A 27,153-nucleotide genomic window follows, 5' to 3' on the forward strand; every position below is an offset into this window, starting at 1 on the left:
ATAATGATCCTCCTGTTCATAGATTGTCCTGTCTGGTTTCATCGAAACCGTGCTGAGCCATCTGGTCACTGGGATTGCTCAGACTTTTCCTCAAGGCCATCTAGTCACTGGGACCGCTCGAGAGTTCATGTCATCTGGGCCATCTGGTGGCATTGATTGCCCGACCGCGAAATCCAATACAGTCATCTGGGCCATCTGGTCGCAATGACCGCCCGACTACGAAATCCAATACAATCATTTGGGCCATTTGGTCACAATGTCTGCCCGACTATGAAGTCCAATATATCTGTCATCGTTGCCTTCCATATACAAATGTTGTTTTGGCATTGTTGCCGTTCATATACAAATCTTGCTCCTTGGGCTTTCTGGCATTGTTGCCACCCAAACTAGAGCATGTCTAAATAACCATTATAAGTAGAATAATGATCAATTCCAGTTCAATATATATGTACATATATATGTACACATATATGTACACATATATATGTACATATATATGTACACATATATACATATATATATATGTATATATATATACATATATATATGTATATATATATACATATATATATATGTACATATATATGTATATATATACATATATATGTACATATATATATATGTACATATATATATATGTACATATATATATATGTATATATATATACATATATATATCTATATGTATATGTGTATATAATATATATGTGTATATGTGTACACACACACACACACACACACACACACACAATAAAGAGGGCTTAGAGATACAATCCCTCTCTCTTAAATCTTTCTTGATAACAAGAAGTCAGAAAAATATGTTCCATTATAGTTCTAGAGATCCTTATCTAAAACTGTCATAAGCCATTACATAGCCCTCATGATACAAAACTGCTCCAAAAACTTCATGGCAGGATGTCAATCTGATGATCTTCTAGTCTCTTTAGCTTCTTGATCTATCAGGTTGGGACAATTTGTAGCCAAGTGTCCCTTCTTTCCACCTTGGAAACAGTTCTCTTCTTTGGTATATTCTGCGAGTTGCTTGAGGGACAATTTTCTTCTAAAGAGTGGGGGTTTGTCCTCACTGCTATTGTTCTTTTCTTGTAACTCGGTTCCTTGATGGGGATCAGTCTCTAAACTTCTTCCTTTGAGATGAGTCTCGATTCTCGTTCTTTGATTTACCCACCATCCAAGGCATATATAGAGCTTCGGCTTGCAAAGCTTTGTCTTGGGCTTCTGCCAAGGTTTTAGGTCCCAACATATAGATTGCTTGATAAAGCTTTGGTTGCAATCCGTTGACAAACTTTCGCATTTCCATCAACGGTGGGACAGGAGTATATGAGGTGAACTTCAATGAGATGTCTGAAAAGTTATTAAGATATGTTGCCATACTTTCTCCCGCTTTTTGCTTTACCTCATCCCATTCCTTCGCTACATCTGCCTCAAAGGTAGCGGGAAGGAACTTCTTGTTGAACATGGTTTTGAAATCAGCCCATGAGGTAGGCTCGGTCCCTTCTTGGATCACCTTTAGCTACCAATTCAAGGCGGGATCTTTCAAGTGCATACGAACCGTGCGGAGTTTGGACTTTTTGAAGAAGTCTTCTCCTCCAAAGGCAGCATCAAACTATTTGATGAAGGATAGAGCTTTCTGAGTGTCCTGCTTTCCATAAAAGGTATCAAACTTTACGCTTTTCTCTCCTGGCTTGAAGTCCACTTTGCCACTTGAAGGTTCCTTTGCCTTCTTCTCTTTTGCTAGGCTAGAAGAGGTTGCATCTGATAAGGCGAGTCTGGGGGTGGCTTCTATTAGTCCTCCATGAGTGATGGATCGGGTGGCTCTAGGCTCTTCTCTAAAGGTAACCCCTTCACCTCGTAGGTAAGCTTTGGCGGCTTCCACACCTTCGGCTTCGGTGGTCTGGTCTTTGACGAAGTCTTTGAACATTTGGGCCTTTCTGTAATCCTGTTCCTTCTTGGCCCTCCAAGCTAGGAACTCCTCTTCTTGAAGATACTTTTTGAACTTTTGAAAGTCTCAATATTCAGCTGATGTCATGACTGCGGTCTCATGAGAGACGGATTGATGACCTTGGTTCCCTCCAGAAGTTTTGTATTGGCTTCATGGTTGTTCCCTTCTTGAGGCCCTTGGTCTCCCTCAACTCTTGACATGGTTGTGTCACCCTAGAAAAGATTTCTTCAAGAGAAATCCTTGCTCTAATACCACTATAAGCCCAACGGAGCGTGCAGTGACAAATGCAACCACGTGTACGAGAGATAAAGATAGAGAGAGAGAAGGGGGAGAGAGATGGGAATAGGGGATTCACAAGGTACACCACGCTGAGCGGGGAACAGGCCCCGCTCCCTCTTCAAGAGTTTATTTCAGAAACAATCCACGGGCTTTTCCTAGCCAGGACCAATACAACAAATGAATACAACATCAAACAAAGGTGTTGATGTCGAGATCGGGCCGATGTCGATGTCAAGGCACAAGATAACTGATGCCGAGCTCACCATGAGGATGACCCACAAGAGGCTTAACCGGGCTAGTACCGAAATCCAATGAATCCAACTGATGTTCTCAAGTATGCACAAAAACTCTTTGTTCTTAATCCAATCCGGACAATTCTCACCAAGATGGGTATATATCTCCACAAGGAAGTCCCTTCTTTGTAAGGGTTCTGAAATACTGGTAAGTGCTGTTTTCTGGCAGTGCCTTAAGACAACACAAGGAGATGGCACACAAGATAGATTCAGGTTCAGCTTAGTGAGGTATGTGTTGCAGGTCTTGAGGGTGCAGACGGCGGCGATAGGAGGTTCTGTAGGGCAGGTCGCTGCAGCCTGTGCTCAGGGCAGAGAACTGAGGAGGAGGTGCAGTCAGGTGAAAGGTGGCAGAGTTGCAAACAGAGGCGGTACTGCTGCAGGCAGAGACGGCGCTGTTCACAGAATGGCACAGCTGCAATGCAGGTGGCTGTAGAACAAGGCGAGGGCAGCACACAGGTACTGGCGGCACACAGCAGAAGTAAAACCGGCTACAGGATGCACAAGGGCTGCGTAGCCAGATGTGAGAGTGCTGGCGTTAGCTGGCACTGCAGGTGGCGCACAGAACTGAACACAGAACTGAACAAAGCGGCGGATGATGGCGCTACAGGTACAGGCGGCGCACAACAGCAGGTGAAGGTGGCGGCAGTCGGCTGAGTACTCTAGATAGGGGCGTAGGGTGGCAGAACGCCGGGGGTTAAAAGGGGTGGTAGCCGCCGGTTGTGGTGGAGAGGTTAGTTGGCAAGGATGATGATGATGAGTCTTCACAACGTCTTTCTCCAAGGTTCTCTTCGAGTCTTCTATGATCCCACCAAGAGGGTGCATGGTCCTTTAAATACTTGAGGGGATGCCTGCTTTTTACCATGCTTTTTCTTTATTCCCTAGCTTTTGTTTTAATCCCGCGCTTTTGCTTTGCCTCCTTGCTTTTGCTTTAAAAATAGTCAAAGTTCTTGATTTATGCTTTTACAACTTTAGGGCCTTGCTTTTTGGCCCTAGAGTTGCTTTTTGAAAAAGCGGTTTATAGCTTTTTGACTCAGTTAGACGTGCTCTTTCCAATGGTGCCCTCAGCTTTTTGGTCTACAAAGTTTGACTTTTGCTTTTTCTTGCTTTTTGACCCAGACGAGTGCTTTTTCCAATTCCAACTTTAGAAACCTTGTTTCCATGTGTCCATCATCCTGTCCATGTGTCCGGGCAGGAGTTCTATCATGTGAAAAGAGCATGGAGGACCAAATGGTTACACATACACAATTCACTAAAGGGGAGATCAAGAACTCGTAACTATCCAAGAGTCTAGTAAGAAGACAAAATGAATCCTGAAAAAGACAGAGCTAAGAGATACAGGCTAAGGAATGAAGACTGGGACATGAGAGGGTTAACAACTGATGAAGAAAGTTAGTTGTCCCAGGTAGAAAGATTTGAAACCTCTCGAAGAGAGAATCTGAAAAGGAGCAAGCAGAGCTACACATGTAGAGACCCGGTAGATTCGAGCTTATCTGAGCGCCCAGGCACAAGAAGATTCTTGTGCAAGCACATGGAATACGAGAGAAGCTCCAGCTCAGAGAGCAAAGAAGAGTGGTGCAACAGGCGGCAGAAAGCCAGAAAGGGAAGACGAAGATCACTGATTCAGAGACCTCGAGCAGCTCAGAAGAAGAAAATCCCAGTGCATTAAGGAAGTCTAAGCAAACAGATGGCCGAGATGTCTAGGAAGAAGCAGGAAATTACAGAACCAAAGTGCGCTAGATGAAGTACTGTGTGCACTGCAACAAAGCAGGGCACTTTACTCAGGATTGCTGATATAAGCCAAAGGTTCCTGCAATAAGTGCAGTTGAAGGTTCGATGCACCACAATAAAGAAGCCACCTGCTATTGCTTATCCAGTAGCAAGGAGAGCAGGAGTAGGAAGGCCGCCACCAAGAGGGAGAGGATTTCCAAGCAGTTTTGCCTGTGACGAGGTGGGTCATATGAAGACAGAAAGTCTTGTATTGAGCATGGCTGAGAAGGGCTTGGATGGGCAGCCACTCCTGAAGTAAGCCTTATTATTACTGAACTGGAAGCTCAGAACGAGGCAGGAATTGCTACAGAGACCAGAAAAGAGCCGTCAAGAAAAGAATAAGAAAGAAACATGGAGTCAGAAGAACAAAAGAAAGTGAATGATGATGCGACACAGGAAGCACCTGAATGCTCAAAGCTAAGGAAAAGTGATCAAACCTAAAACTAAATACTGGATTTGCTGTTGATAACTTATAAATTGCTGGGCACCTATTATGGCATTGAAAGATTTCCATCAAATGCTTAGAATCACCTTTCTCAGTGTACATCAAGACAAAATATCCTTCGGGTGTTTTAGTGAGCTTGGAGAAGACAGTCTAAATCGACAATATAGAATACTAAAATGGACAGAAAAGAAGCAAGTGGGACCATAGAGGATTTACAGGCTTTGGCAAGGAAGAATGGATGGCATGTTGTTGAAACATAGTGGGTGGGGAAATTTATGGAGCCTTGGAAAGAGTAGAGACAAGGTTGCAATAGATTAGTTGGATTATGAGAAGGGCTATGGTGGCTTGCAAGGGATAAAACTCCAAGGAGAAGAACACTGGGTAGGCCATAGCTCAAGGCAGCCAATAATTTGTTGAATTGGAAACAGATTACTATCTTGAACAAGTAACACACATTAGGGAACTGGAAGACTGGACTTCAGAAAAGAGAGTATTATCTTCTGTAAGTTTATAGTAGTGACGTGTGAACTAGGAGTAATAATTCTCTACATAGGACACTTTTTACCTTTGTATATCAAAGGGTTTTTTCCTTCGTGTGTGAATACACCCACACTCTTTGTTCACTGTGCATTGTATGCATCATTGCTAAACATAAATCTAACCCTAAATCCAAGAGTGGTATTAGAGCACAAGGTTCAACCTGACCTATCTAAGCCCCGATTTTTTGCGTACATGTGCAAGCCCATACTTGTCCATACACCCTCTTGTGACGTTCGTACAATCGCCGTATCCATCTCCATAAGAGATCTACATTTCCTCTGAGCGACACGGTCTTGCTGAGGTGTGTGTGGCACTGTGCATTGATCCTTTATGCCTCTTTCCAAAAAGTAATTGAAAGCATGTGACATGTATTCCCACCCCCTGGTGCTATTCCTTGGGATTAGTGGCTTAATTTGATAGAATTGGGGTAGCCCTGGGATAAGGAGAAAGCAGGCATATGGGCAGCTAAGGTTATTATCAATAAATCCATGTGTGTTGGCTATTTATAACAATGGGCACTATATAAGTGAAACATGGGGTATTATTGATGTAGCCTCACTTCTGGTCTAAGTCTTGACCATGATCTTAATCACAGTTACAGTAGAGCATAGATAGGCTTGCCTAGAGGCTCTATGAGGTAGATGCAGCTGTTAGGATTGCCAGGCTGTCATGCATGGATCTGCAGGAGTTAGACCTTGGTCCCTGGCTCGGGGGAGGTTCAAAGCATAGAATTTGTGGTTGGGAGTGAGCTAGCTTACACCCCTCTTAGTGGATTTGTTGTTATGTGATTAGGAGATATAACACTTGATATCAGAGCAACTTTTTTTTTTTTCCGAGAAAAGATCCTTTCATTAGTTATGTAAAAACGCCCGTAGGGCTACAAAAGATCTCTCCTGCTCCTAAGAGAGAGAAGAGCAGTGAATACATCATGGCAGCCCGGGAGACTCTCCCTAGGTGCTGCAAAATACAAGCATCAGTATAAAGAACTGAGCGGCTAAATCATACAAGTATCAGAGCAACTTTTGCGGTAGCCCTAGAATTATGGGAGGAAGTAAGAGGGAATTTAATATAGGGCAGATACATGTGGTGAGCTAACCTGAAAGTTAATGCCCTTCAAGTGGGAGTCTGGTTTTGTCAAGGTCTCTTAACTCTCTCTCTCTCTCTTTAACTCACTGCCTGACCTCCCTGTCTATGAAACATGACTAACCTTATGATGTGGCACGATGACATAGCATTGGGCTCCATTTTCAATAAAATCCGTAACATTTTGGGGGTTTCTGTTTTCATTGTGGCGGTACGTTTTGATAACTGTGCTGCAAACACAGCAGGTGTAGCGGCTGTCCCACTAGCTGCAGCTGTTAAGAGATTGGCTTATGTGTCTAGCTCAGTGTAGGAGCTTGGTTATGTGGTTGCGCTAGTACAACTTCGTATTACTCTTTAAGGTTCTTGTAGGTAAAGCAACTATTGTGCCGGGCGAAAGAAGAAGAGGGGGGGGGGGGTGGGGGGGTGTGCTACTTGGGACCCCAATGAGGGTGTCGAGGTCTGGATTTTCTTAACCCTACACTCAATAGGCTTGGTGTAATTTATTGTTTAAAACTTGCCTATAGTCCTCTGCAAAAAAAATAAAAAGTTGAAATTATCTTTTTGTTAAGTTCATTTTTTCATGTTGCCTTTTAACACACATTTTGTGTTCAGGTTCTTATTCTTCTCTTACTCACATCAAGCAGAGATCCTGGCATTATTCCACGCAATTTGCACCCACCAGAGCCAGAAGAGTACGACTCTTCAGCATCCCCTGCAGATTGGGCTGGGGGGCAAACTCCACGTTGGCGATTGCCGAGGACCAAAGATGTCATTGTCAATGGAGTTTCAGTGAAAGTGAAGTATTGTGACACATGCATGCTGTATCGCCCTCCTCGTTGTTCACATTGCTCTATTTGTAACAACTGTGTCGAGAGATTTGATCACCATTGCCCGTGGGTTGGACAGTGCATTGGGCAGGTATGCAATGGTGCTTCTTAACAAAAAGTCGGCCAGGAAAAATGTAGAATGTATGCATGCATGCACGTTGAAGAAGGAGATGGTGTTGAAAGGTGTAATTGATAGTCCTGTTACATCAAATATGGATTGAGCATACTTGTTTACAGTGCAGAGAACAACATTATAGTTTATTTTAACAGGCCCAAATTACTATGAATTTTTAGTCCTTATTACATTTAAGTTATAAAACCGGTGTTTAATGTACATCTTGGTAATGAAATGGGTTGACTTGAGGATCCGTCCTTATTTTGAATGGTTGAAAAAAAGGATTTTATGGAGTGCTGCTTTGCTATACCATCTGTAAGTGCGTTTGATCTACATTGGTGGTTCTGCTTGTTTGACACAGCTTAGCAAAGGTATACACCTGCTTAGCATCAACAGTATCTTCCCTTGCAGCCTCTTCTTTGGTCTGCAAGATCGTAGGGAGCCACCCTGCGCGCGGACAAATCCTGGATTTGCTCCAGGTAGCCCTAATTGGCGAGCCCAGCAAGATCACTGGTATCCATTTTCTTTGAGTTTGCCACTCTCAGGTGGAGTTTGATTCATCCGCAGTGACTGATCGTGTGATGCAGCAGAGCCCCGTTGGGATTCGCAGCGCTCAGGCGTTCTTTGCGAGATGGCACCATGGTTTCGACCCTTGCATCTGACCCCTGGCAAGTGTATCCGGCTTCCTCGTGACGGTCTGCTTTCCCGCCTCGATAAGGAGTATTGCCCACTGATTCGATTGATTGGATGATCGATAGAGTCCCCGCAGACGGCCGCATTAGTGGTGGCCAGGAAAACAGGCATCCCATCCATCAGAGTCTACATTGCTTCCCCGGAGGATCTCTTGCAGGTTATTGTGCTCCCGAGCTTCCAGGGTGATCCGAGTAAACCCAACCCCCCCCCCCCCCCCCCCACCCCCCCCCCCCTTCCCCCCAAAAAAAAATATATATATATATATATATATATATATATATATATATATATATATATATATATGTATATAAAATTCAGGTGTTGACGATGGCCTTCTCAGATGCTTTCCTTTTGAGGCTGGAGAGTTCTTGGAGATTGCGGTGCCACTTTGCGTTTGCGTGGTCTTCCACCATACTTGGGGTAGTGGAGCAGTGGTCCTTCCGCCTCCCCCTCCTCACCCCCCCCCCCCCCCCCCCCACACACACACCCCGGCGCGCTGCGAGGAGTGGGATTGCGAGTCTGCCTCCTCCTCCCCCCCCTCCCCCCCCCCCCACACACACACACCCCCCCAGCGCGCTGCAAGGAGTGGGATTGCGAGTCTGCCTCCTCCGCCATTCACTCCCAGGAGGTCTCACTAGCTTAGCACCTCGGAGGTAGCCATCTAGTCGACATCGTCAACCATTTTGGGGCCTTGGCCTGCATGGAGCTAGCAAGCTCCTGCCTACGATGTTAGGACGGAGACATTGACGCCCTGAGCTTGGAGATGATATTGTATGTGTTCCTCCATGTGGCGGCCCTTTCTCCATTTCCTTCATTGTGACAGATGGAGCAGAGCGTAGGTGTACCACAGGATGAGAGTGGAGTGGAGCTTTATGAGGACAGGATCAGGGATCACTTGGCCCGTATCCGGCCCTGGTCAGACTGTGATTATTCCCCCTCCAAACCGACCCCGAAGACCCTCCGTGGAGAGAGTGTCTCGAGTAGGTCCCACTCCTCCCATCCTTATTTATGCGGATTGTCTCTTGGAATGTTCACGGGATGGGGTGGGCCCGCTTCCACCGGTGTGCATTTTGGTCAGTGAGGAGCTGCTTCCATCAGTGTTGGATTCACACATCATTGTTCAGGGAAGGGCGCAATGGGTTATAGTCGGGGTTGGGGAGGACCATGTGGGTTTCCTTAACATTTATGCCCCCAATAGAGTGGCGGGGCGGATTGAGTTTCGGGCTCAGGTGAGACATGCACTTCCCTAGGCAGATTTTTGGTGCGCGGGTGGAGATTTTAACATGCTGGAGGACCCAAAGGATAGGTAAGGAGGCGGCTTGGATACTGTCATAGGGAGTGAGTACACAATTTGGGAGGAGTTGGTCCTTTCCCTGAGAGAACCGGATCCATAGCACTCAACTAGAGTTTGGCTGAACGTCTAGAAGCTCTCTCTTACCAGAGGATGTAGAGACCGAACCTCTAGTGCATTCACAGATTTTTATGTGGATGAGTGGGCTTGCAGCAGAGGTGGTTTGGTTGGTATTCTCATAGGCATCACAATGTTAGATCATTCTCTAGTTGTCCTTCTGGAGGATACTTGGAAGATACTTGGAGAACCAGAGCGTGCTGCATTGGTAGTGTGTGAATTGCTGACAGCTTGGTCCAGGACCCAGAGATCGCCCAGAAGAATGGAGGAGAATTGGGAGTCCCTCACTTCTAGGCTGGGAGAGGTGGCAACTGTGCTCGACTTTGGACTTCAAGAGATGGGCACCCTATTACAAAGTGCAGCTCATGACAGCTTGGTCCAAGACCCAGAGATCACTAGAAGAGTCGAGGAGAATTGCGAGTCCCTCACTTTTGGGCGGGGAGAGGCGGCAGCCATGCTCGACTCTAGACTCCAAGAGATCAGAACTCTATTATAGAGCACAGCTCAGCCTTTAGGATAGACTTACCAAGTTCAAAGAGCGGCAGAGGAGTCTTGGCAGGGGCCTAGCCTCCCTCCAGTGGTTGCAGGAGCAGACCCCAGACAGTCTGTGGGTGGAGTCTCAGTTGGAGGCAACCCGCACGGAGATTCTATCGATCAAGGAGAGGAGGGTGGAGTATCGATACCATGCCAACGCCTCCTCTTGGACTCAAGCCGAGGACAGGGGCACCCATGATTGGTCTAGGACCTAGAGGTCACTAGAAGAATCGGGGAGAATTGGGAGTCCCTCACTTTTAGGCAGGTAGAGGCGGCAACCGTGCTCAACTCTGGGCTTCAAGAGATCAACACCCTATTACACACTCCTTAAGAATCTTGGACCTAATGTCCGGGATCTATGGTACACAAATTTTGTCATTACGGAATAGTAAACCATTCTGAATCATCCACTGACCTCCTGCAGCCTGAATGGTAGGCTGCTCAATCTTTAGTCTTGGTCAATCAATGAGCTCCCGTCCTGGATCTTCTGCCAAAATGGACCAAAATAACTATCAGTCCCGCAAAGCCCTCTCAATGATTGAATTAAGTTAGTAGAAATCTCGGTAAACGACAAAGTATTCACCTCTCTAATTCGACTAAGCGCATCTGCGACACTATTCATGGACCCTTTTCTATAACGAATCTCAAAATCAAAATCTTGCATTAATTCAGCCCGTCGAGCTTTCCTTCCTCTCAAATCATTGTGCATCACACACATACAGTCAATACCAGTACGTAAATCTATCTTCGTGAAATATTTCGCTCCGGCTAACCGGTCAATCAGGTCATCTGATCTAGGGAGAGGATAACGGTTCTTAATTGTCATCTTGTTCAATCTCTTGTAATCTATACACATTCTCCAGGTGTTGTCCTTCTTTCTCCTAAGCAACACAGGTGCACTCCAAGGTGATTTACTTGGACGGATTTGGCCCATCCTCAAATAATCTGTGAGTTGTTTTGCCAACTCATCTTTCTCAACTTGGCTCATCCTATAAGGTGGAATACTAACAGGGTGAGCACCAGGGACCAGGTCAATACGATAATCTACTGTCCTTTCGGGTGGTAAGCCCGATGGCAGTTCCTTAGAAAATACATCTTGAAACAAATCAAGTATCTTCTTTAATTCTTTGCTTTCAAACACACTTAATTCATTGATATCCATAGTAGGTATGAGAAATGAAGAAAGTGGTATCAAGACACAATGGAAAGCAATATACAAAGAAGAATCCATTATATTACCAAAATCAATTGTATGTACAAGAGGTTCCTGAGAGGGATGTATACAATCACCTAAGATATAATACTGGGTGTTCCTATGTTCAAAAGAAAAAGTATGACTAGACCAATCTATCTGGACTTGAAGAGGCTTAAACCACTCAATCCTTAATAACAAGTCTACAAGCTCTAGATGCATAATATAGCATTCCAGAGTATCTTCGTAGTCCTGAATCCGGATCGGTAGCGTCTCCACCTTTCGATTCCATACTTGCCGACCTGCAGGTAGGCGTACCTCATAGGTATGATCGCTGGGTGTTGTGTTAAGACCCAATTTCTGCACAAGTTTGTAATTAACAAAGTTGTGTGAGTTGCCAGGGTCTAGAAGAATGTGGATTCTATAGCCATTTACTTCTCCATAAACTCAGAGAACATCATGCACGCCAAAAACTTTAGAGTTGAACAGACAATCAAAACATGAACTAGGGCGAGAAAGTACAGTAACTGACGTACCTGTCAAAGACAACTGGTTAGCTGTCTTTGGCTTGGGTCTTTAACTGACTCGTTACGCATATGTCCTTTTTCTTCGCAGGTGAAGCAACGTCCCTCCTTCTTGAGCTTCAAAGCCTTGAGGAAACATTCTTTCTTCGCTAGGGTCGAAGTTGAATTTTTCAAAGGCTGGTCTGAAGACTTTCCTTCTGTCGTGCTAGCCATCGGTGCGGAGAACTTCCCTTTGTGCTTGTTCCCCTGCTCGGTCGCCGCAGGTTTAGACTTGGAAGAGACCATTGTATCATCATAGATACGAGCGCAATGAATGGCCTCGTCCAAAGTTTTGCATTTGTTTTTAACCTGTAAACGGTATGAGTCGGGTAAACCGGCTACGAAGAAACCCAAAAGAGTTGTGGAATCCATCTTCGTAGTTTTCATCTGCAAGTCCCAAAATTTCTGGAGATAGACCTCATAAGTGAGGTTCTGCGAGGTCATGGTCAAAGTAGCAAACTGGGCAACAACATCATAGTCATCCTCTTTCTTGAGGAATTCTTTCTTGAAGACATCTTCGAACTGTGCCCAAGTCGTTGGTTTAGGATTGAGTTCTTTCCACCAAAGCAAAGTTTTGCGTGAGAGGAAACTTGCTCTAATTGGATCTTTTTGCCATCGTCATATGGATGAAACTGAAAATGGACTTGTCACTTACGTAACCAAGTGTCCACTATCTCTTTGGTGCGTTGCTTTTGCTAGCCCTCAAACTGTTCCGGAGTAATATTGGGGCCTAAAGCAGATGCCAAAGTATCCATACGCGAAAGAGTAGATAGGGTAGTGGTCAACAAAGAGATGGAGTTTTGTAAAGCTTGCATCTGTGCGGCTATTTGTGCTTTGACGTTCTGAGGAAGAAGCTTCGAGAGCAACTTTAAACTCTTGGAAATCTGATTTTGAAACAAAATCGTTGAAAAGATCGCCATCGGTGGCTTCGGTAGCCAGCAGGTCTTCACGTTCGAGAATGGGCTCCAGCTCGGATTCTTGGATCGACATCTTGAAGAGGGCAAGGTGAGAGAGAAGTTTGATCTTGCACAAATAAGAGTGCTAGAGAACTTGAGAGCTTGAGAGATGTGTGGCAAGAAGCCTCCTTGAGGGAAATTTATAGGCTTCCCCAAAAGCTTACTTAGCTTTTGCTTTTGTGTTTTTTCTTTTGTAAAAAATAAATTATATATATATATATATATATATATATTCTGCTTTTCTTTATAAAAAAAAACAGTTATAAAGCAAATTATGGATTTTTAAAAAAACCCCCTCTAAGGTGCGGGTTTATTAAAACCCATAAGCGCATGTTAAAAAACCGAAAGCAAAGGTGAAAAAAAAAGCTAAAAAAAACACCCAACTTTGCTTTCCGCTAATTTCTGCGCATCTGCCTGCCGCCCGCCGCTTGTGCGTGTGTACCTGCCTGCAATCGACTGTCGCTTGCGTGCGCAGTCGTCGACTGGAGGCGTGTACCACTTGGCTGCGAGTACCAGCCCGCCAGCGACTGCAAACGTACCTGGCCGCCAGCGAGTACACGTACCTGCCTACGAGCACTGGCCCGCCCGCTTGCTTGCCTGCGTATACCAGCCACGAGCGATTGCAGTTATCCACCTGTCCTGGCTGCGCATACAAGCTTCTTGGCATATACAGGTTGCGCTACCGCCACCCAGGCATCACTTCTCTCTCTCTCTCTCTTACGATCAGCCAACTGGCCTTTTCCTTTTTTCTCTCTCTTCTTAGTGTTCATACAGTTGCAAGCAACACGTCTAGCCCTTCTTCTTTGCAAAGCAAACAACCCATACAAGACCACAATCTTCATCACGGGTTCCTACGATGCAAAGAAACATACTGAGTTTGAAAAAACAGCAGTATGTACAGAAAAACAGCAATCTTCTCGAACTCATACCTTTTCTTAGACCTCATCTTCTCTACCTACCGATTTGCTCGTTCTCGAGGCTTGCTCTGATACCACTGTCAAAACCCCATAGGATCTCCTCGTGGAACGCTCCTAGGACAAGACTCGAAACTTGCAAACAAACCAAACAAACATAAAGGGGGTGCAAACTTGACTCACCAATCAACCTTGACAGTCGTGGGCAAGCCCACAAGTCTTGGCTGTCCCCACCGAGCCACGAGCTGAGCTAACTAGATGGACGTACCGACCAATCTGTACCTCATGATGTCCCATACCGCGACGAAGCTACCCTCGCGGGCCTCGAGATTGTTGCCGGCCTCGGCTGCATAAAGCAGGTGCACGTCTGCACTAGAGCCAGGCTCTTGACCATAGAGCTCTCACAAAGACACGCGAGACTCTATATGAACTAATGACTAACCTTGGCCACCCTTTTATAGGCTCTTGGCCGGTCATCGGGCGTCCACACTTGGGCGCCGCCCGTCCATACTTGGGTGCCCGCCCGTTAGTCTATCCCTAACTCAGCTCGCCAATCAGCCTGCCTAGCTCCAAGCTTCCAGAAACCTCGAAGCTAGTCTTGTGTACGTGTAGCACACGGTAGATACACCATGTGCACATGATAGGTATTCAGCAGAAATAACTTCAGTTTGCAGCATCCTACTCATCTCCAGGCAACAAGGAAGATTCCCTTACATCTTATCCAGCATATGTGCAGCCCTTAAGTCATCTGGACTTGTATCAGTGGGGCCAAGGAGAGTATTTAGTAGGACCTCGGGATAGCTGGATACTCCGCCGACGTTTGGGCCTCCTCGTCCTTGCGTTGGGCATTCATATCATTTGTACTAAGCATTGTACAACATTTCTCCAAAGAATAATATAAGCAAATACTCCTTCTTTGTAGGGGGGGGGGAGGGGGGGGCTTCAGTGGGTATTGGGACCCAATACGGTGTTGTCTTCTACATTCTACATTCTCTTCTCTCTCCCTACTCTCTAAAGTTGATGCTACAGATTCTCACCACATAAAGGTATAAAGAAGGCCCTGTTGTGCGTTATCACGATCAACCTCAGTGCATGTAACAAGATCCTAGGAGGAGCTACTTGACTCGGAGTTTGCATTCTCTTCTCTCTCCCTACTCTCTAAAGTTGATGCTACAGATTCTCACCACATAAAGGTATAAAGAAGGCCTTGTTGTGCGTTATCACGATCAACCTCAGTGCATGTAACAAGATCCTAGGAGGAGCTACTTGACTCGGAGTTGACAGAGCCGAAGTATCTCTTGGGGGAGGAGGGGAACCTGGAGATGTTTGCCCTCACGATCTAGACTTTGTGCTTAGCCTCTAGAGCTCAGATCAAATGGCACAATTCATCTCGTTTCTGGGTAGGATCTTCACCCACCCGGGCTTGGCATCCAGTTGAGTCCTTACAATGGATCCTTAGGGGCACCCCGATCAGATACCTCGGTGTTAGGTAGGGATGGACATCTCAGCCGAGCAGCAACTAGCACCCCTTCTTCTGAGCATTAGAAAGAAGCTTTTGTATTCGAGCACCGCCCGCCTCTCCCTCGTCGGCCGTGTGATTGTGGCCAACCATGTGCTCTTGGCCACCATGGGGTACATCACTTCTTGCGCGGCATTCTCTAGAGCATGCTTGGGTCAGGTACATCGACGGATCCATAACTTTTTCGTGGGCCAGGTCCGATGGGGCCGGTCAGCTCGGGCCAAGGTGGCCTATTGGAGAGTCATTACTCAGCCTTGGACACGTGGAGGATTGGGCATCATAGACCCAACTGTGCATAGCAGAGCCCTACTGGGCAAGTTGATCGTCAGAGGTCTTCCCCCAGGAGAGACTAGTGTACAATGGATCAAGACAAGCCTCCAGCAGCTCCCCTCGGGCCTCGGACGAGGAGAGACTCCGTTAGCCACTAGCCACTGATCAAGAACCACCTCTTCAAGATGCCTAGCGGTTACCCTTTGGGCACGCGTTTTCACATAGCCTAAGGTTCCCTTAGCTCTGGCCCAACCCAGACTCTTGGCGAGTGGACTAGCTTCAGGTGGCTTCCTCAGGAGACTCATGATAGATGCCTCACTGAGATGCAAGGTAGAGAGGAGCAAGTAGTCCTTGCCTTTGATTCAACCATCCCCCCTGATTTGCAAACCCCTCTCGAGGACCCCTCCCCTCCCCCTAGGCGGAGGTAGCCCTAGACAGGTCCTGAAGACTCTGGCTTGGGAGGGCCGGCCTTTGACGCGGATTTAGTGGGACGGTGACTAGTGGGAGTGGACTGACCCCTCTAGCCTAGAGAGCCCAAACAACCTCTTTTTCCACTACTCGGCTAGGCTAGTTTGCCGGATCTAGATGCACGAGATTGACATACTCCCGGTCCAGTAGACTAGTGGTCCTCCTAGGACATCTCACCTAGAAGCCTAGCGGGGCGTGCTGTGATAGATTCCACCACGTATCCAAGAGATAGAAAGATAGAGAGAGAAGATAGAGAGGGGGAGGGAAGGGTTTAAGGAACTTTGCACAAGACACACACTAAGCGGGAAACAGGCCCCGCTCCCTTTCAGGAATTTATTCAAGAACAATCCATGGGCTCACAAACCAGGAACAATACATCAATGAATACAAAAGCAAATAAATATGCCAATGTAGAAACCCAAGTCATAGTCGATGTCGAGGCACGAGATCTTGATGCCGAGCACACCATGGGGATGGCCCACGACATCTCTCACCGGGCTAGTACCAAATCCAAATCCAAAGAACCCCAAGCTCGTAAACAAGGTACATAGGTGATACTTGTAGAAGACGAAACTTATGGTGTTCAGCTATAAGTTTGTTGCCCAAATCGAAGTAGAAAACAATCCACAAGAAGAGGTGGCACACGAAGTATGAATAGGAGCAGTTACATGTGGCAGAACGGTAGCTGTACGATACAGATCAGTAAGCGGTGCCCAGTTCAATCGATGCCAGCAACCAGCAACATCAGCAGACATGTAGCGGAGAGGTGGCATTGTTCAGGTGCAAGTGGCGGCGGCAGCAAGCGTTGGTGGCGGTTCAGGCATTGGTCAGGAGGTGTTGGCGGTTAAGACGCGGCGTGGGTGGCACGGGTGGCAGCACTGGCTGGTACCTACAGCAGCAGGCAGTGCACAAGCGGCTCACAACAGTACTACGGACGATGGTAGCGCACATGTAAACGGCAGCACAGCCAAGTCGGCGTACAACAGGGTGGCAATGGAGATTCAGGCGGTATGGGAACGATAGCGAGCTTCCATGTTTTAATGATGGCGATGATAATCTCCACACCTTGATCGATGATGAGAAGGGAGAAGAGGTTCATGCTAGTTTTATACTCGATGGAGTCCTGCTTTTCGCCAGAAAAGCTAGCCAAGATTTTGCTTTGTCTTTTTCACTTTGCTTTCCTCTAATAATAAAATATTACTCAAATAAGGCCAACTTTTATCCAAGATCTTGTGCTTCGCTTTTCTGGCTTTAGGGCCTTGCTTTTTGGCCCTAGAGTTGCTTTTTGAAAAACTGGCTTTTTTACTTTTCTTCCCTGCTCAATCCTCTCTTGCTAGTGATGCTCCTGGCTCACGGTCACCTCAGTTTGACTTTTTGCTTTTCTCTGCTTTTTGACCAAAACTGGTGCTTTTTCATGAGCAAACCTTATGGTCCCTAGCCCCATGCCTTCTTCTACCTGTCCAATGTCTAGGTAAGGGTTCCATCATGTGAATAGAGTGCTAGGAAGGCCAAATAGTTACATTCCCTCCCTCTTATATCGCAGTTGTCCTTAACTACGGAATACAAGTGTTTCAAGCATATCCATATGTTCTCAGTACTAGCCCCATTTGGTGAGCTTGTGCATCTGGTCATCCCCGTACCTGTGGTGTCATTTGCGCATTTGGCAACATCTCATTGTCTTATCTTTGACCAATGGCTTTGTTCTTGATGGTACTTCTTCATGACCTGCGACATGTGTTGGATAAAAGAAATCCATACTTCTCATTGTCTTATCTTTGACCAATGGCTTTGTTCTTGATGGTACTTCTTCATGACCTGCGACATGTGTTGGATAAAAGAAATCCATACTGACCTCTTTTAAAAACTAGACAGAATCTAGTCTTCAAACATGTATGCATCATTCGCGTCTACTGGGTATTCCAAGGAGTGGCCAGGTAGTTGTGAGCAGAGTAGACTATCACATGCCATAAATCGAAGCATTGTCCACACATCAAAAACATCACACAAAGTCAAAGAAATTCAACATACATCAGTATGCAATGTACATGTAAAGATCCTCCTGTTCATGGATTGTCCTGTCTGGTCTCATCGGAAACCAGTTCTGAGCTATCAGGCTCCTGACACCTCCCTATCAACCTCCCAAATGTCCACATAAGAGAAACAAGACCAACTCAAGGATTATCAATTTTTCTTTCAAAATGAGCCAGATTTGCCAAATGAAATTCAACCCCTAGGACAAGCAAACTGGAGAGAACTCAATCTGTTATATGGAGGTGGAACAATGTCATTGGCTTATTGCAATGATAAGCTAAAAGCGAATGAAACCGAAAGTTTGACACAAATATCACCACAACCAATGGGAAGGTGTAAACAATATGCATCTTTGTACACAATTAGTGTAGTGGACCCTAACAATGACCTTCAAACCCTTGATCAACCCTCGGTGCATAAATGTAGACCTAAAAGTGCTCCTGGAGAATATGAGCTGAGGGTGAAAGATCAAATGAATTTGAAAGTGAATGGGAATCATTCACCGAAATATCTATGCTACCGCTTGAAGATCCAATCAACGTTTGGCTAGATTTCTAAGTGGGTAAAAACATTCAACAAAAACAAGCAGTGATTAGCCTCATTGCTACTCACAATATTGTTTCGGGATGAATTTGGGCATCTTTAGGCCAACCCATGCTTACTCCTAGACAAATAAATGTGCTAGATGGTGATGGCCGGGACCTCGAAGTCTAGGGTTATTTCTCACACACAATTCTTACGATGATAACGTTGAATGTGAATTTTAAGTTATACTCTTGAGGAGCTAGAAGAGATTGTCCTTGGTGGTGATTGGTTGGTCAACACTTGGTACTCCATTGATGAAACAAAGCAAATCATCTTCTTGGAGACCCCGGAAACATCCTTCACATTACTCGTACGACGACCAGATGAGCCCTCACTTGAAATGAAAATGTAGAGTCCAAACTCATCTTACCATAGGCAAAATAGCTGGAAGCTCAACACTTGACGCTTCAGAAGCTAAGACTCATGAACTTGAACCATTCAAATGGATTCTTAGAATAGAAACTGGCTATGAAACGAGCTTGGTAGTCCAAATCATCCAATCTCAAATCTATCCTTACAAACAAAACAATCTCATGACACATGAGCTACGGCGTTGTATAGGCAAACCAAGCTTGCAGGCTCATGAATGGATTCCGTGGACCGACACTCTAGGCATGCCATGTCTAGGATCTTCTGAATGCACAGTTTTTGTGGAGTCTAGTCCGTTGAAATGTAAGATTTGTGTGTTAATGTGCCGACCACCCCTCTTGCAAGTCCCAGCATTTGCAATAACAGAAGAGATCCAATTTGGTAAAATTTAAGACATAGCCTTAACATCGGCAGCCCCTCCTCTGTTGCAGACCCCCCTCTCATCATCAATGTTGCCACAACCCATAACTAAAGCCTCGCCAACTCATATTAAAGCAGGTACAAAAGCCTCAATTCCAGTAAAGAAAAGCTTGTTCTCTGCCAACAAGAAGACCATCAAGATATTTGCAAAGCATCAAAAGGTGGATTGAAAAGCGATTTCTTTAAGCACAAGGGTTCTACGAGGGTAGCAATCCCATTTGGCTACCTAGTTCGACCAAATAGCATTTATATGGAGAGATTCAAAGGACCGACAAGATGAAGAAAATAAGGTAGCCTCACCAATGGCATTCAATGCAATTACACAAGAAAATGCCAGTAAAGGAAGTATGGATTCCAAGAGTTTTATTGCAAGCCCAAGGCTATCATAAAGGTACAACCCAAGTTTGGATCCCAAAAAGGCAAACCATGCTCCCAAAGAAGAAGGGGTATGATCCCAGTAAGAAGTCTACATAAAAACGAAGAATCTAGCAACCAAGGTATCATGCTGGATACCCAAGAATTCATCAAAGATGTGTACCCAAATACCTACTCCAAGCTTAGGGATACTATGAAGGCAATACCATCATATGGGTGCCCAAAGTTGGTAAGATTAATCAGGTTTCATCATCAATATCACCTCAAGAATCCCAAAATAGTTATATGGTGTGGAGATGAAAGCAAAAACACTCTCACCACATAGAGGACTCCACTTCTCTACTCCAGAATGACTTGCCCATCTCTTCATCCAATGAACGGATGCAATTGGAGATGTCCCCACAGATTGAACCAGGAGCAGCAACAACTGAGGATACAGAAGCTCAGTGGCAGACACAAGTTCCTACACTTCCAAAACAGGTGGTAGATATAAGAATCCACTACTCACAGGAGTGCAAAATAACAATCAGGGAGCCACAATACCCATTGTCTGAAAAGGCAAAATGCCACAAGAACCTCCCACAAACAAGAATAACAAGAGTGCTCAACAACCCACGAAGCTTTTGGGACGGCTACAATGAATGAGATCAATAAATGCTACCGGCAAGCAGTCAGCTTCAAGGAAGAGGTACAATTTTACTCTCAAATGCAAGCAAGTACATTTCTACTGAACAATCAAGCAGTTTTCATGTCGTGATTCTTCAAATATCACGACCATGATTCTTCCTCCTACATAATCACGCCACTTGAAATGCATAGAAAATGGTCATTTAAGGTGTATACATGCTCTACATGATCAAAAAAGGCTTAAAACATGGTAAGATCAAGAAATCATTTACCGTGATTCTCCAAAAATCACGATCGTGATTACCACATTAGCAAAAGTCACGCCATTCAAAGCTCAACAAACAGTCAAAGGATGGTGTCAACAATGATGCATAAGTATCAAGCAGTGTAAAAAACCATCATCAACATCACCAAAAACATCAACTTTGATAGCCATGATTGTCCAGTCACGCCACATAGAAATCACGCCATAATTTGAAATCACGGCCATGATCACTGATCACGCCAACAAAGAATCACTCTCTCAATCATTTGCACATGCTACATACATCATTAGCACAAGAAAACCATAAAACTAAGCCGCCGTGATTATCAACACCATGATTTATGCCACGTCATCCATTCACGCCGTGTGTCACGTCATCAAAAATCACAGTTGCCAACATGTGTCCAAATGGATTTAAATCATGCCAATTGCTTTCCAATTGCACTCCACATGCATATTCTACAATCATTTGTTGTGTTACATTAATTCTCATGGCCGGCATGATTTTGAGAAATCATGCCCGTGATTTCTCAAAATCATGCCAACAAATCTTCTTCGAAATGCACAAATGCATAGTATTTTAGCATTCTCTCATCATTTTTGCACTATTAATGTTATCTCCTCTCAATATACATGCAATATTTTCATCGTGATTTTTATGAAAATCATGCCCGTGCTTCTTCTCTCTGCATAATTACACTGAATTGGCTATCTCTAATCCCATAAAAACCATCTCTAACATGTGTTTCCCCTTGTTCCTAATTAAACCAAAAATATGCGCGTATACGGCTTACTTGTCAATGCTCCTCCAAACCTCTATCTATCTTCTTCCATTACTAACAGCCATAGAATCTGGCTAACCTCAATGAATATTGTAACTTTGCATGTGATTGCCAAAGAAAGAATGAAAGAAAGAAAGAAAAAAACAAAACAAGAAGCAATCACATGCAATGGCCTCCATCCCGATTAGGATCCCATCTGCCATTAACTTTTTCATTTACTAACTAGCTTCTTCATCCCTTGGAAGAACAACGGCATGTAACATCAACTGATCAGCACCAAGCATACATCTACTCCTCGACAATGTCTTCAATCTGATTTCGAGGATGTGATCGATACCAAGAAGGGGGTGATGTTAACCCCATTTTAGGGTTAACAAGGTTTGCCACACCTAATTATATGCCAAAGCATGAGTAATCTACATCAAATGGCAAGGATGGACACACTAAACTCATGTACAAACAAGCTATGAAGCAATGTTGTCGAAATCTCAAACTTGGACGGGCGTCCGTAAGGGTCCGGGCAGACAATTAATGGTATTTCTTGCTCGAAGAGCATGTGGTAGTGAGCTAGGATGTGCTCCCTTGCAGCTATGTATTATGAGATGAAGCAATGTATAAGCAATAGGCCATCTAGAAGCTTTGGGCGCCTATCCGGCTACAGTTTAAGTGTATGTGAACACTTATGGCCATGTATATAAGGCAATTTCTCTTATAATGTAAGAACACTCTCCCATTGTGCAATTGAGCTTTCCCTCTTGCTAAACCTCTCTCTAATACATGCTAGTGAGTGTATGAGTGATTTGATGTGAGAGCAGGGAGAAGTGCCCGTAGTGCAACGCGACGGTGTGACAATGCTCACAGGAGAAGGGGAATGGTAAGTTACCCATGGGGGTGTTGAGCTCGGAGACCTCAAGGGTTACGAGCTTGGCCATCGGAAAGATCCCCACAACATGTTGAGGTGAGTGGTTCTCTCTTTGCTATCTCTTAGCCTTAACACTAGATCAGGGGAAAACCCCCTTTTTTGTGCCTTAGGGTGATTAATCTTCTTAGCCTTGAATTATGACTTGTGGATTGGCCTATTTTGTCTTCATGCACCGTGCTCTTGTGATTATTGTTTGTTGTTGGTCTTTTTTTTAGTGGTGTTGCCAGTGAAGTGCTCTTGACCATGGATCGAATGGGCAGCTTTGGTTGAGTTATGGCAAGCTTACATAGACCTGTGGTGGAGCAAAGCATAGAGGACTGTCCATTCTTAAATTTTGGAGCCAATAGGTTGTGGCTTTAAACTTATTGAGATGATTAATGTCCCCAACTTCTAGTAAAACACAGGCATTATCTTTTTAAAAGGATAGCCACACTTTGAGGGGTGTGATTGGGGATTAGGGTGCTTAGTCCAAAGTAGATTCTATGGACAAGAACATGGTCTTTGTGTGATTTGCCTATTGGTAAAAAGGCCATTGGATGTAAGTGGGTTTTTAAGTTGAAACGAAAGCCAGATGGCAGTGTTGATCGCTATAAGGCTAGGCTTGTTGCAAAGGGTTATGCTCAAGAAAAGGGCATTGATTTTGATGAGACCTTTGCTCCCACTTGTCGTATGACTACCATTCGTAGCATTTATGCATTGGCAGCTCATAATGGTTGGAATGTACATCAGTTGGACATAAAGACTGCATTCTTGAATGGAGATTTGCATGAGGAGGTGTATGTATCGCAGCCTCGTGGTTTTGTTCAAAGAGGGCAGGAAAACAAAGTTAGAGTGCTGCCTAACAGAGAAGCTAGGGTGAGGGCTTGGCTATATTAATAGAGAGAACACTGGCTATATACAGTTGCATACCCCCATGCTTCGTCTGAGGGATTTTCAGGTGTTACATCACCTATATCTACACACCTATATCTACAGGATTCCCCTAAGAATATGTGCATTAGGGCTAGGCCAGTGGGTGAGGAGGCCAATTTGAAGAGAGCTGTACAAGGAGGCTGTCCTCGGCGTTAATTTAGGTGTCTAAGGTGTAACCCTCGCCTAGCCTTCTAGAATCCCTGTTAATGTATCCTTAGGGGAAACGTGGTAATGGAACATGGTGTGTGTTTGAAAATTACTGATTTGCATACCTTAAACCTAGACCATTAAACTGTTGTATATGTGATTATTTTCTTTCTCTAGCACATTTTGTAGTTCTTTTGAATTTTTACTGACAGCTTACTACTTTGAGTGTTGCAGCGAAACTATCGCTTCTTCTTCATGTTTGTGTCATCTGCAATGCTTCTATGTATCTATGTTTTTGCAATGTCGGCACTTTACATCAAATTCCTTATGGACGGGGATCAACAAACAGGGAATACACGTAGTGTTTGGCAGGCAATGGCCAAATCCCCAGCCGCTGTGGTTCTGATGGTTTACACATTCATTGCTGTTTGGTTCGTTGGGGGACTTACTGTCTTCCACCTATACCTCATCAGCACCAATCAGGTATATGTTCTGTCTGATAGTCCAAGAGCATTCACTTTGATCATTGGTCATTGTAGACATTTGTCTTATAAAGACAGAAAAGAGCTTGTTTGTTTGTGCTATTTTGTGAGCTAGCAGTTTCAAACGTTCTAATTACAGTCAGTTTTGACCTCCAATCACCTTTCGCAAAAGTTTGCCCTTATGTGAGTACTTTTGCCTTAAAATGCGAACTCGGGATTTGTTTAAGGAGTTATGATGACAGGCAGCTGAAGCGTTCCCCTGTTCTGTACAGGTCCAGCAGTTGTCCTGGTTTTGTCCAACAGCCCCTGCACACTTCTTCCTGTTTTGCTCGACATTCTCCCTGTTTCCCTCCAGTGCCATTTTATCCCCTGTTTACGCTGCCTAGCCAGGCCCTTCTGCCTTCCCAGCTTGTGCCTTTGTTGTTGCTGAGCCTCCTCTTGGTTTTTGCTACTGCTGGTGCTCTGCCATTGGACATGCCCTCTGCAGCTTGGAATGGCCTTGCCTGCTTAGTGAGCTGCCTGCTGCCCGACTCCTATCCTGCCCGTTGTCCAATCTTTGGCTAGCCTGCTGTTGGATATTTAGGCAGATTAATGCTTGGTACTCTAGCAGCCCACATGATAATTTGTTCTGCTCTCCAGCAGTCTTTGCCTGTGCCCTTTTCACGCTTTTCTTCCTGCACCTTCCTTCCTCCTCGCCTTTCTCCATTTCTTCCTATTTTCTTTCCCTTGCGTCTTCTTTCAGTGCCTTCAATTGAATTTTAGCTTCATTGGCTTTTGATGGGTCTGTTTACGACCACTTTGAGTTCTCTATGTGCAGCTATTTTGATTAACTTGACTGAGGACACAGTTGATCAATCCTTTTGGAAGGCAGATCTTGAGCTCCTTTTGACCCTAGTAGCAATGCTAGAGCTAATCTTTCTTGTTGGCAGGATGACAGGAAGCAAACCAACCTGAGGCCACCTCTGAGAAAAGCTGCAATCCACCCTCATCAGTGAATAAGGGTGCATTACAGATATCCAGGTACTTTTCCAGGGTTAATTCCAAAGTGAGTTCGACTCTGAGGTCTTGTGTAGCATTGCGGTGCAGCAAAGTTGCCTGGCATTATGCATTGCTTCAGTGCATTCGGCTTGATGGCACCGTGGCTTTTCATCTGACACGAATCCTAACCTTACAGAGGTTAAATTTGCTGAATTGTTTCTGTCATTGGTTTTAACCTAGGCCATGTGATGAAATTATGAAAGAACGTTGCGTTGACCTAGCATGCGGGACACAGATTCCATCAGGCAGGCTGTCAATATCCTGTCTGGAGAAGCGTCCTCAGAAGCTCTCTATTTTGTGACTGCATGGTTCCACGTTTAATGAGTGTTTGCCTGCCACCAGATGGGGTGTTAGGTGAAGCAATTTCCATAGAAGCAGAGCACCCGAACAACCCTTACAAGTTGGGAGACCATTCCCATTAATCTGATTGCCCTCCTCCCTTCCTTTCTGTCCATAGCACCCCCTTTTGTTCTCCTTTCTCTCCCCCTGGCCTCCAGAGGAGGTTGGTGAGACTCAGCACTGCCAAGCACAGATCCGAGTAGGAGGGTGGTTGGTGGCTTTGGTGCTGTTGACACCTGCTACAGGGCCCCGTAGGAGGTGGCACAAGAGGATTTTGACGCTCACCACACTGTAGTGACACAAAACCTAGGAGGGCCTACCCCGATATTTTGAGTGACCAGATCTCCCTATCCTACGTGGGATGATCCTTGGCAGTACGGTGGACAATATACCTGCAAGTGACAAGATTTCTGACAATCTCTTCAAGGACTTAATATGGAGAGGCCGATTTTTGAATTGCATGTATCACCCTAGAGGACATTCAGATTTTGAGGACGGAATACTGATACAGGGCCTCCTTTTGTTTCAGGTAGGAGATAAACAACTCAGGTTTTCTTTACGTCTGTAGGACCTCCATCAGATGGGATGACATCCATTGCCTCTGAGGCTTCGACTCTTTAAGTCTGCGAAATTGACTATTACTACCACAAAACTGTACTCACAGCTGAGCTGGATTCTCTACAATGATAGCACACCCAGTGGATGGTTTCCCTCTCACTCTTTACTTTGGTAGAGGCCCTTTTTGGATTGAGGAGATTAACTGCTTTGCAGGCTCTTCTTGAAGAATGTGGCCCAGAGAGAATGAATTGCTTGTGACCTTTTTATGAGAGTGGTGGCAGCTCATTGAGGGCGACTTTTGGTCCGCCTTTAATGAGATTGAATAGACATTATGTCAGTGGCCTCTTAGAGGGACTTATCCACATGATCTCAAACGAGGGTGGCCACTGGTGACAGCCAAGAGATTTGACATTGGTGGCTCATTGCCCTTTTACATACCCTTTTTTGGATTCCATTTAAGATTTTGACCAAATTCATCAGTCTTCACCTTTGGCCACTGCTCCCAGATAGCATCAGGCAGGCTTTATTGGGGATAGGTACATCTTGGAGGCCACAGTGATACCCAAGGCATCTGGACAGGACTTGGCAGTTCTCGTTCTTGGCTTTGAAGAGGCCTTGACAAGGTTGATTGGGCCTTCATTTAGGGCACAATGCTCCAAATGCGACTTTCCTAGTTATGTTGCATCACAATTGATTGAGGCTTGAGAGATAGCCCCGACTTCCTGGGCCTGAACTACACCTCAAGACTCCTGCTAGGACTTATCTGCAACCCAGCTCAGCAGGTCTGGCGGCGGGCATGTTGTTGCAAGCATAGTTGCATTTTGTACGCGTATGGAATGGTTCAAAACCGTTAAAAAAACCGGCTGCCTTATTCTGTATGCTGCCTGTAACTTCATGCCGGGTTCTTGGTCCATGTATCTGACCTAATCACATGCTGCTACCCGGCCGAGAGCAGTGACATTAGGCAGAGCCACCGAGCTATGCAAAGCCCGATGTCCCTGACATAGTGGCCACCGCCCACACTCATGTCACCCCAAGAGGATCAGAACCATCATTTCCACCACCGGAGGACTTTCTCCCATCCTGTCAGCCTCACTACATTGGGTACCATGTTGCAGCACCCTATGCAAGATATTCTTGGCTGATGCGAGAGCTTGAGGCTCTGTGTTTTTTTAATCCATGGATATTTTCTTTTAGTTTTACTTTCAGTACCATGATGATATCTTCCATGGACATGATGTATCATTTTGGTCTCATGGGTCATGTTGGCCTTTTGAAGACGTTAATACAACTGTCTGTCTGTCTGTCTGTCTGTCTCTCTCTCTCTCTCTCTCTCTCTCTCTCTCACTGTAAAGGAGGCCTTGAAGTTGGAGTTCGTAGAACTCAAGGAGAGTGCAAGGCTTCGACAGGAAATGCACTACACATATATAGAGTCAAGGAAGAGAATACAAGGCACGGAAAGGACATAGAGGCCA

At 45.1% G+C, this 27,153-nt stretch overlaps 1 protein-coding gene across 2 annotated transcripts in view; it reads left to right on the forward strand.

Annotated features, from left to right (window-relative positions):
* The window catches only part of LOC147633542 (protein S-acyltransferase 8-like), a 120,318-nt gene that overhangs the window by 66,070 nt on the left and 27,095 nt on the right, over window positions 1–27,153 (forward strand). The window contains exons 3-4 of one of the 2 annotated variants that reach the window (XM_086806645.1): window positions 6,980–7,285; window positions 23,496–23,744. In XM_086806645.1, the coding sequence (XP_086662771.1) occupies window positions 6,980–7,285; window positions 23,496–23,744 (555 nt within the window). The remainder of the gene's footprint in view (window positions 1–6,979; window positions 7,286–23,495; window positions 23,745–27,153) is intronic. The other variant, XM_086806646.1, reaches the window with a different exon arrangement.

Source organism: Cibotium barometz, chromosome 12 (assembly GCF_041138505.1).
Source record: "Cibotium barometz isolate CiBa-2024 chromosome 12, ASM4113850v1, whole genome shotgun sequence".
Lineage (NCBI taxonomy): Eukaryota > Viridiplantae > Streptophyta > Polypodiopsida > Cyatheales > Cibotiaceae > Cibotium > Cibotium barometz.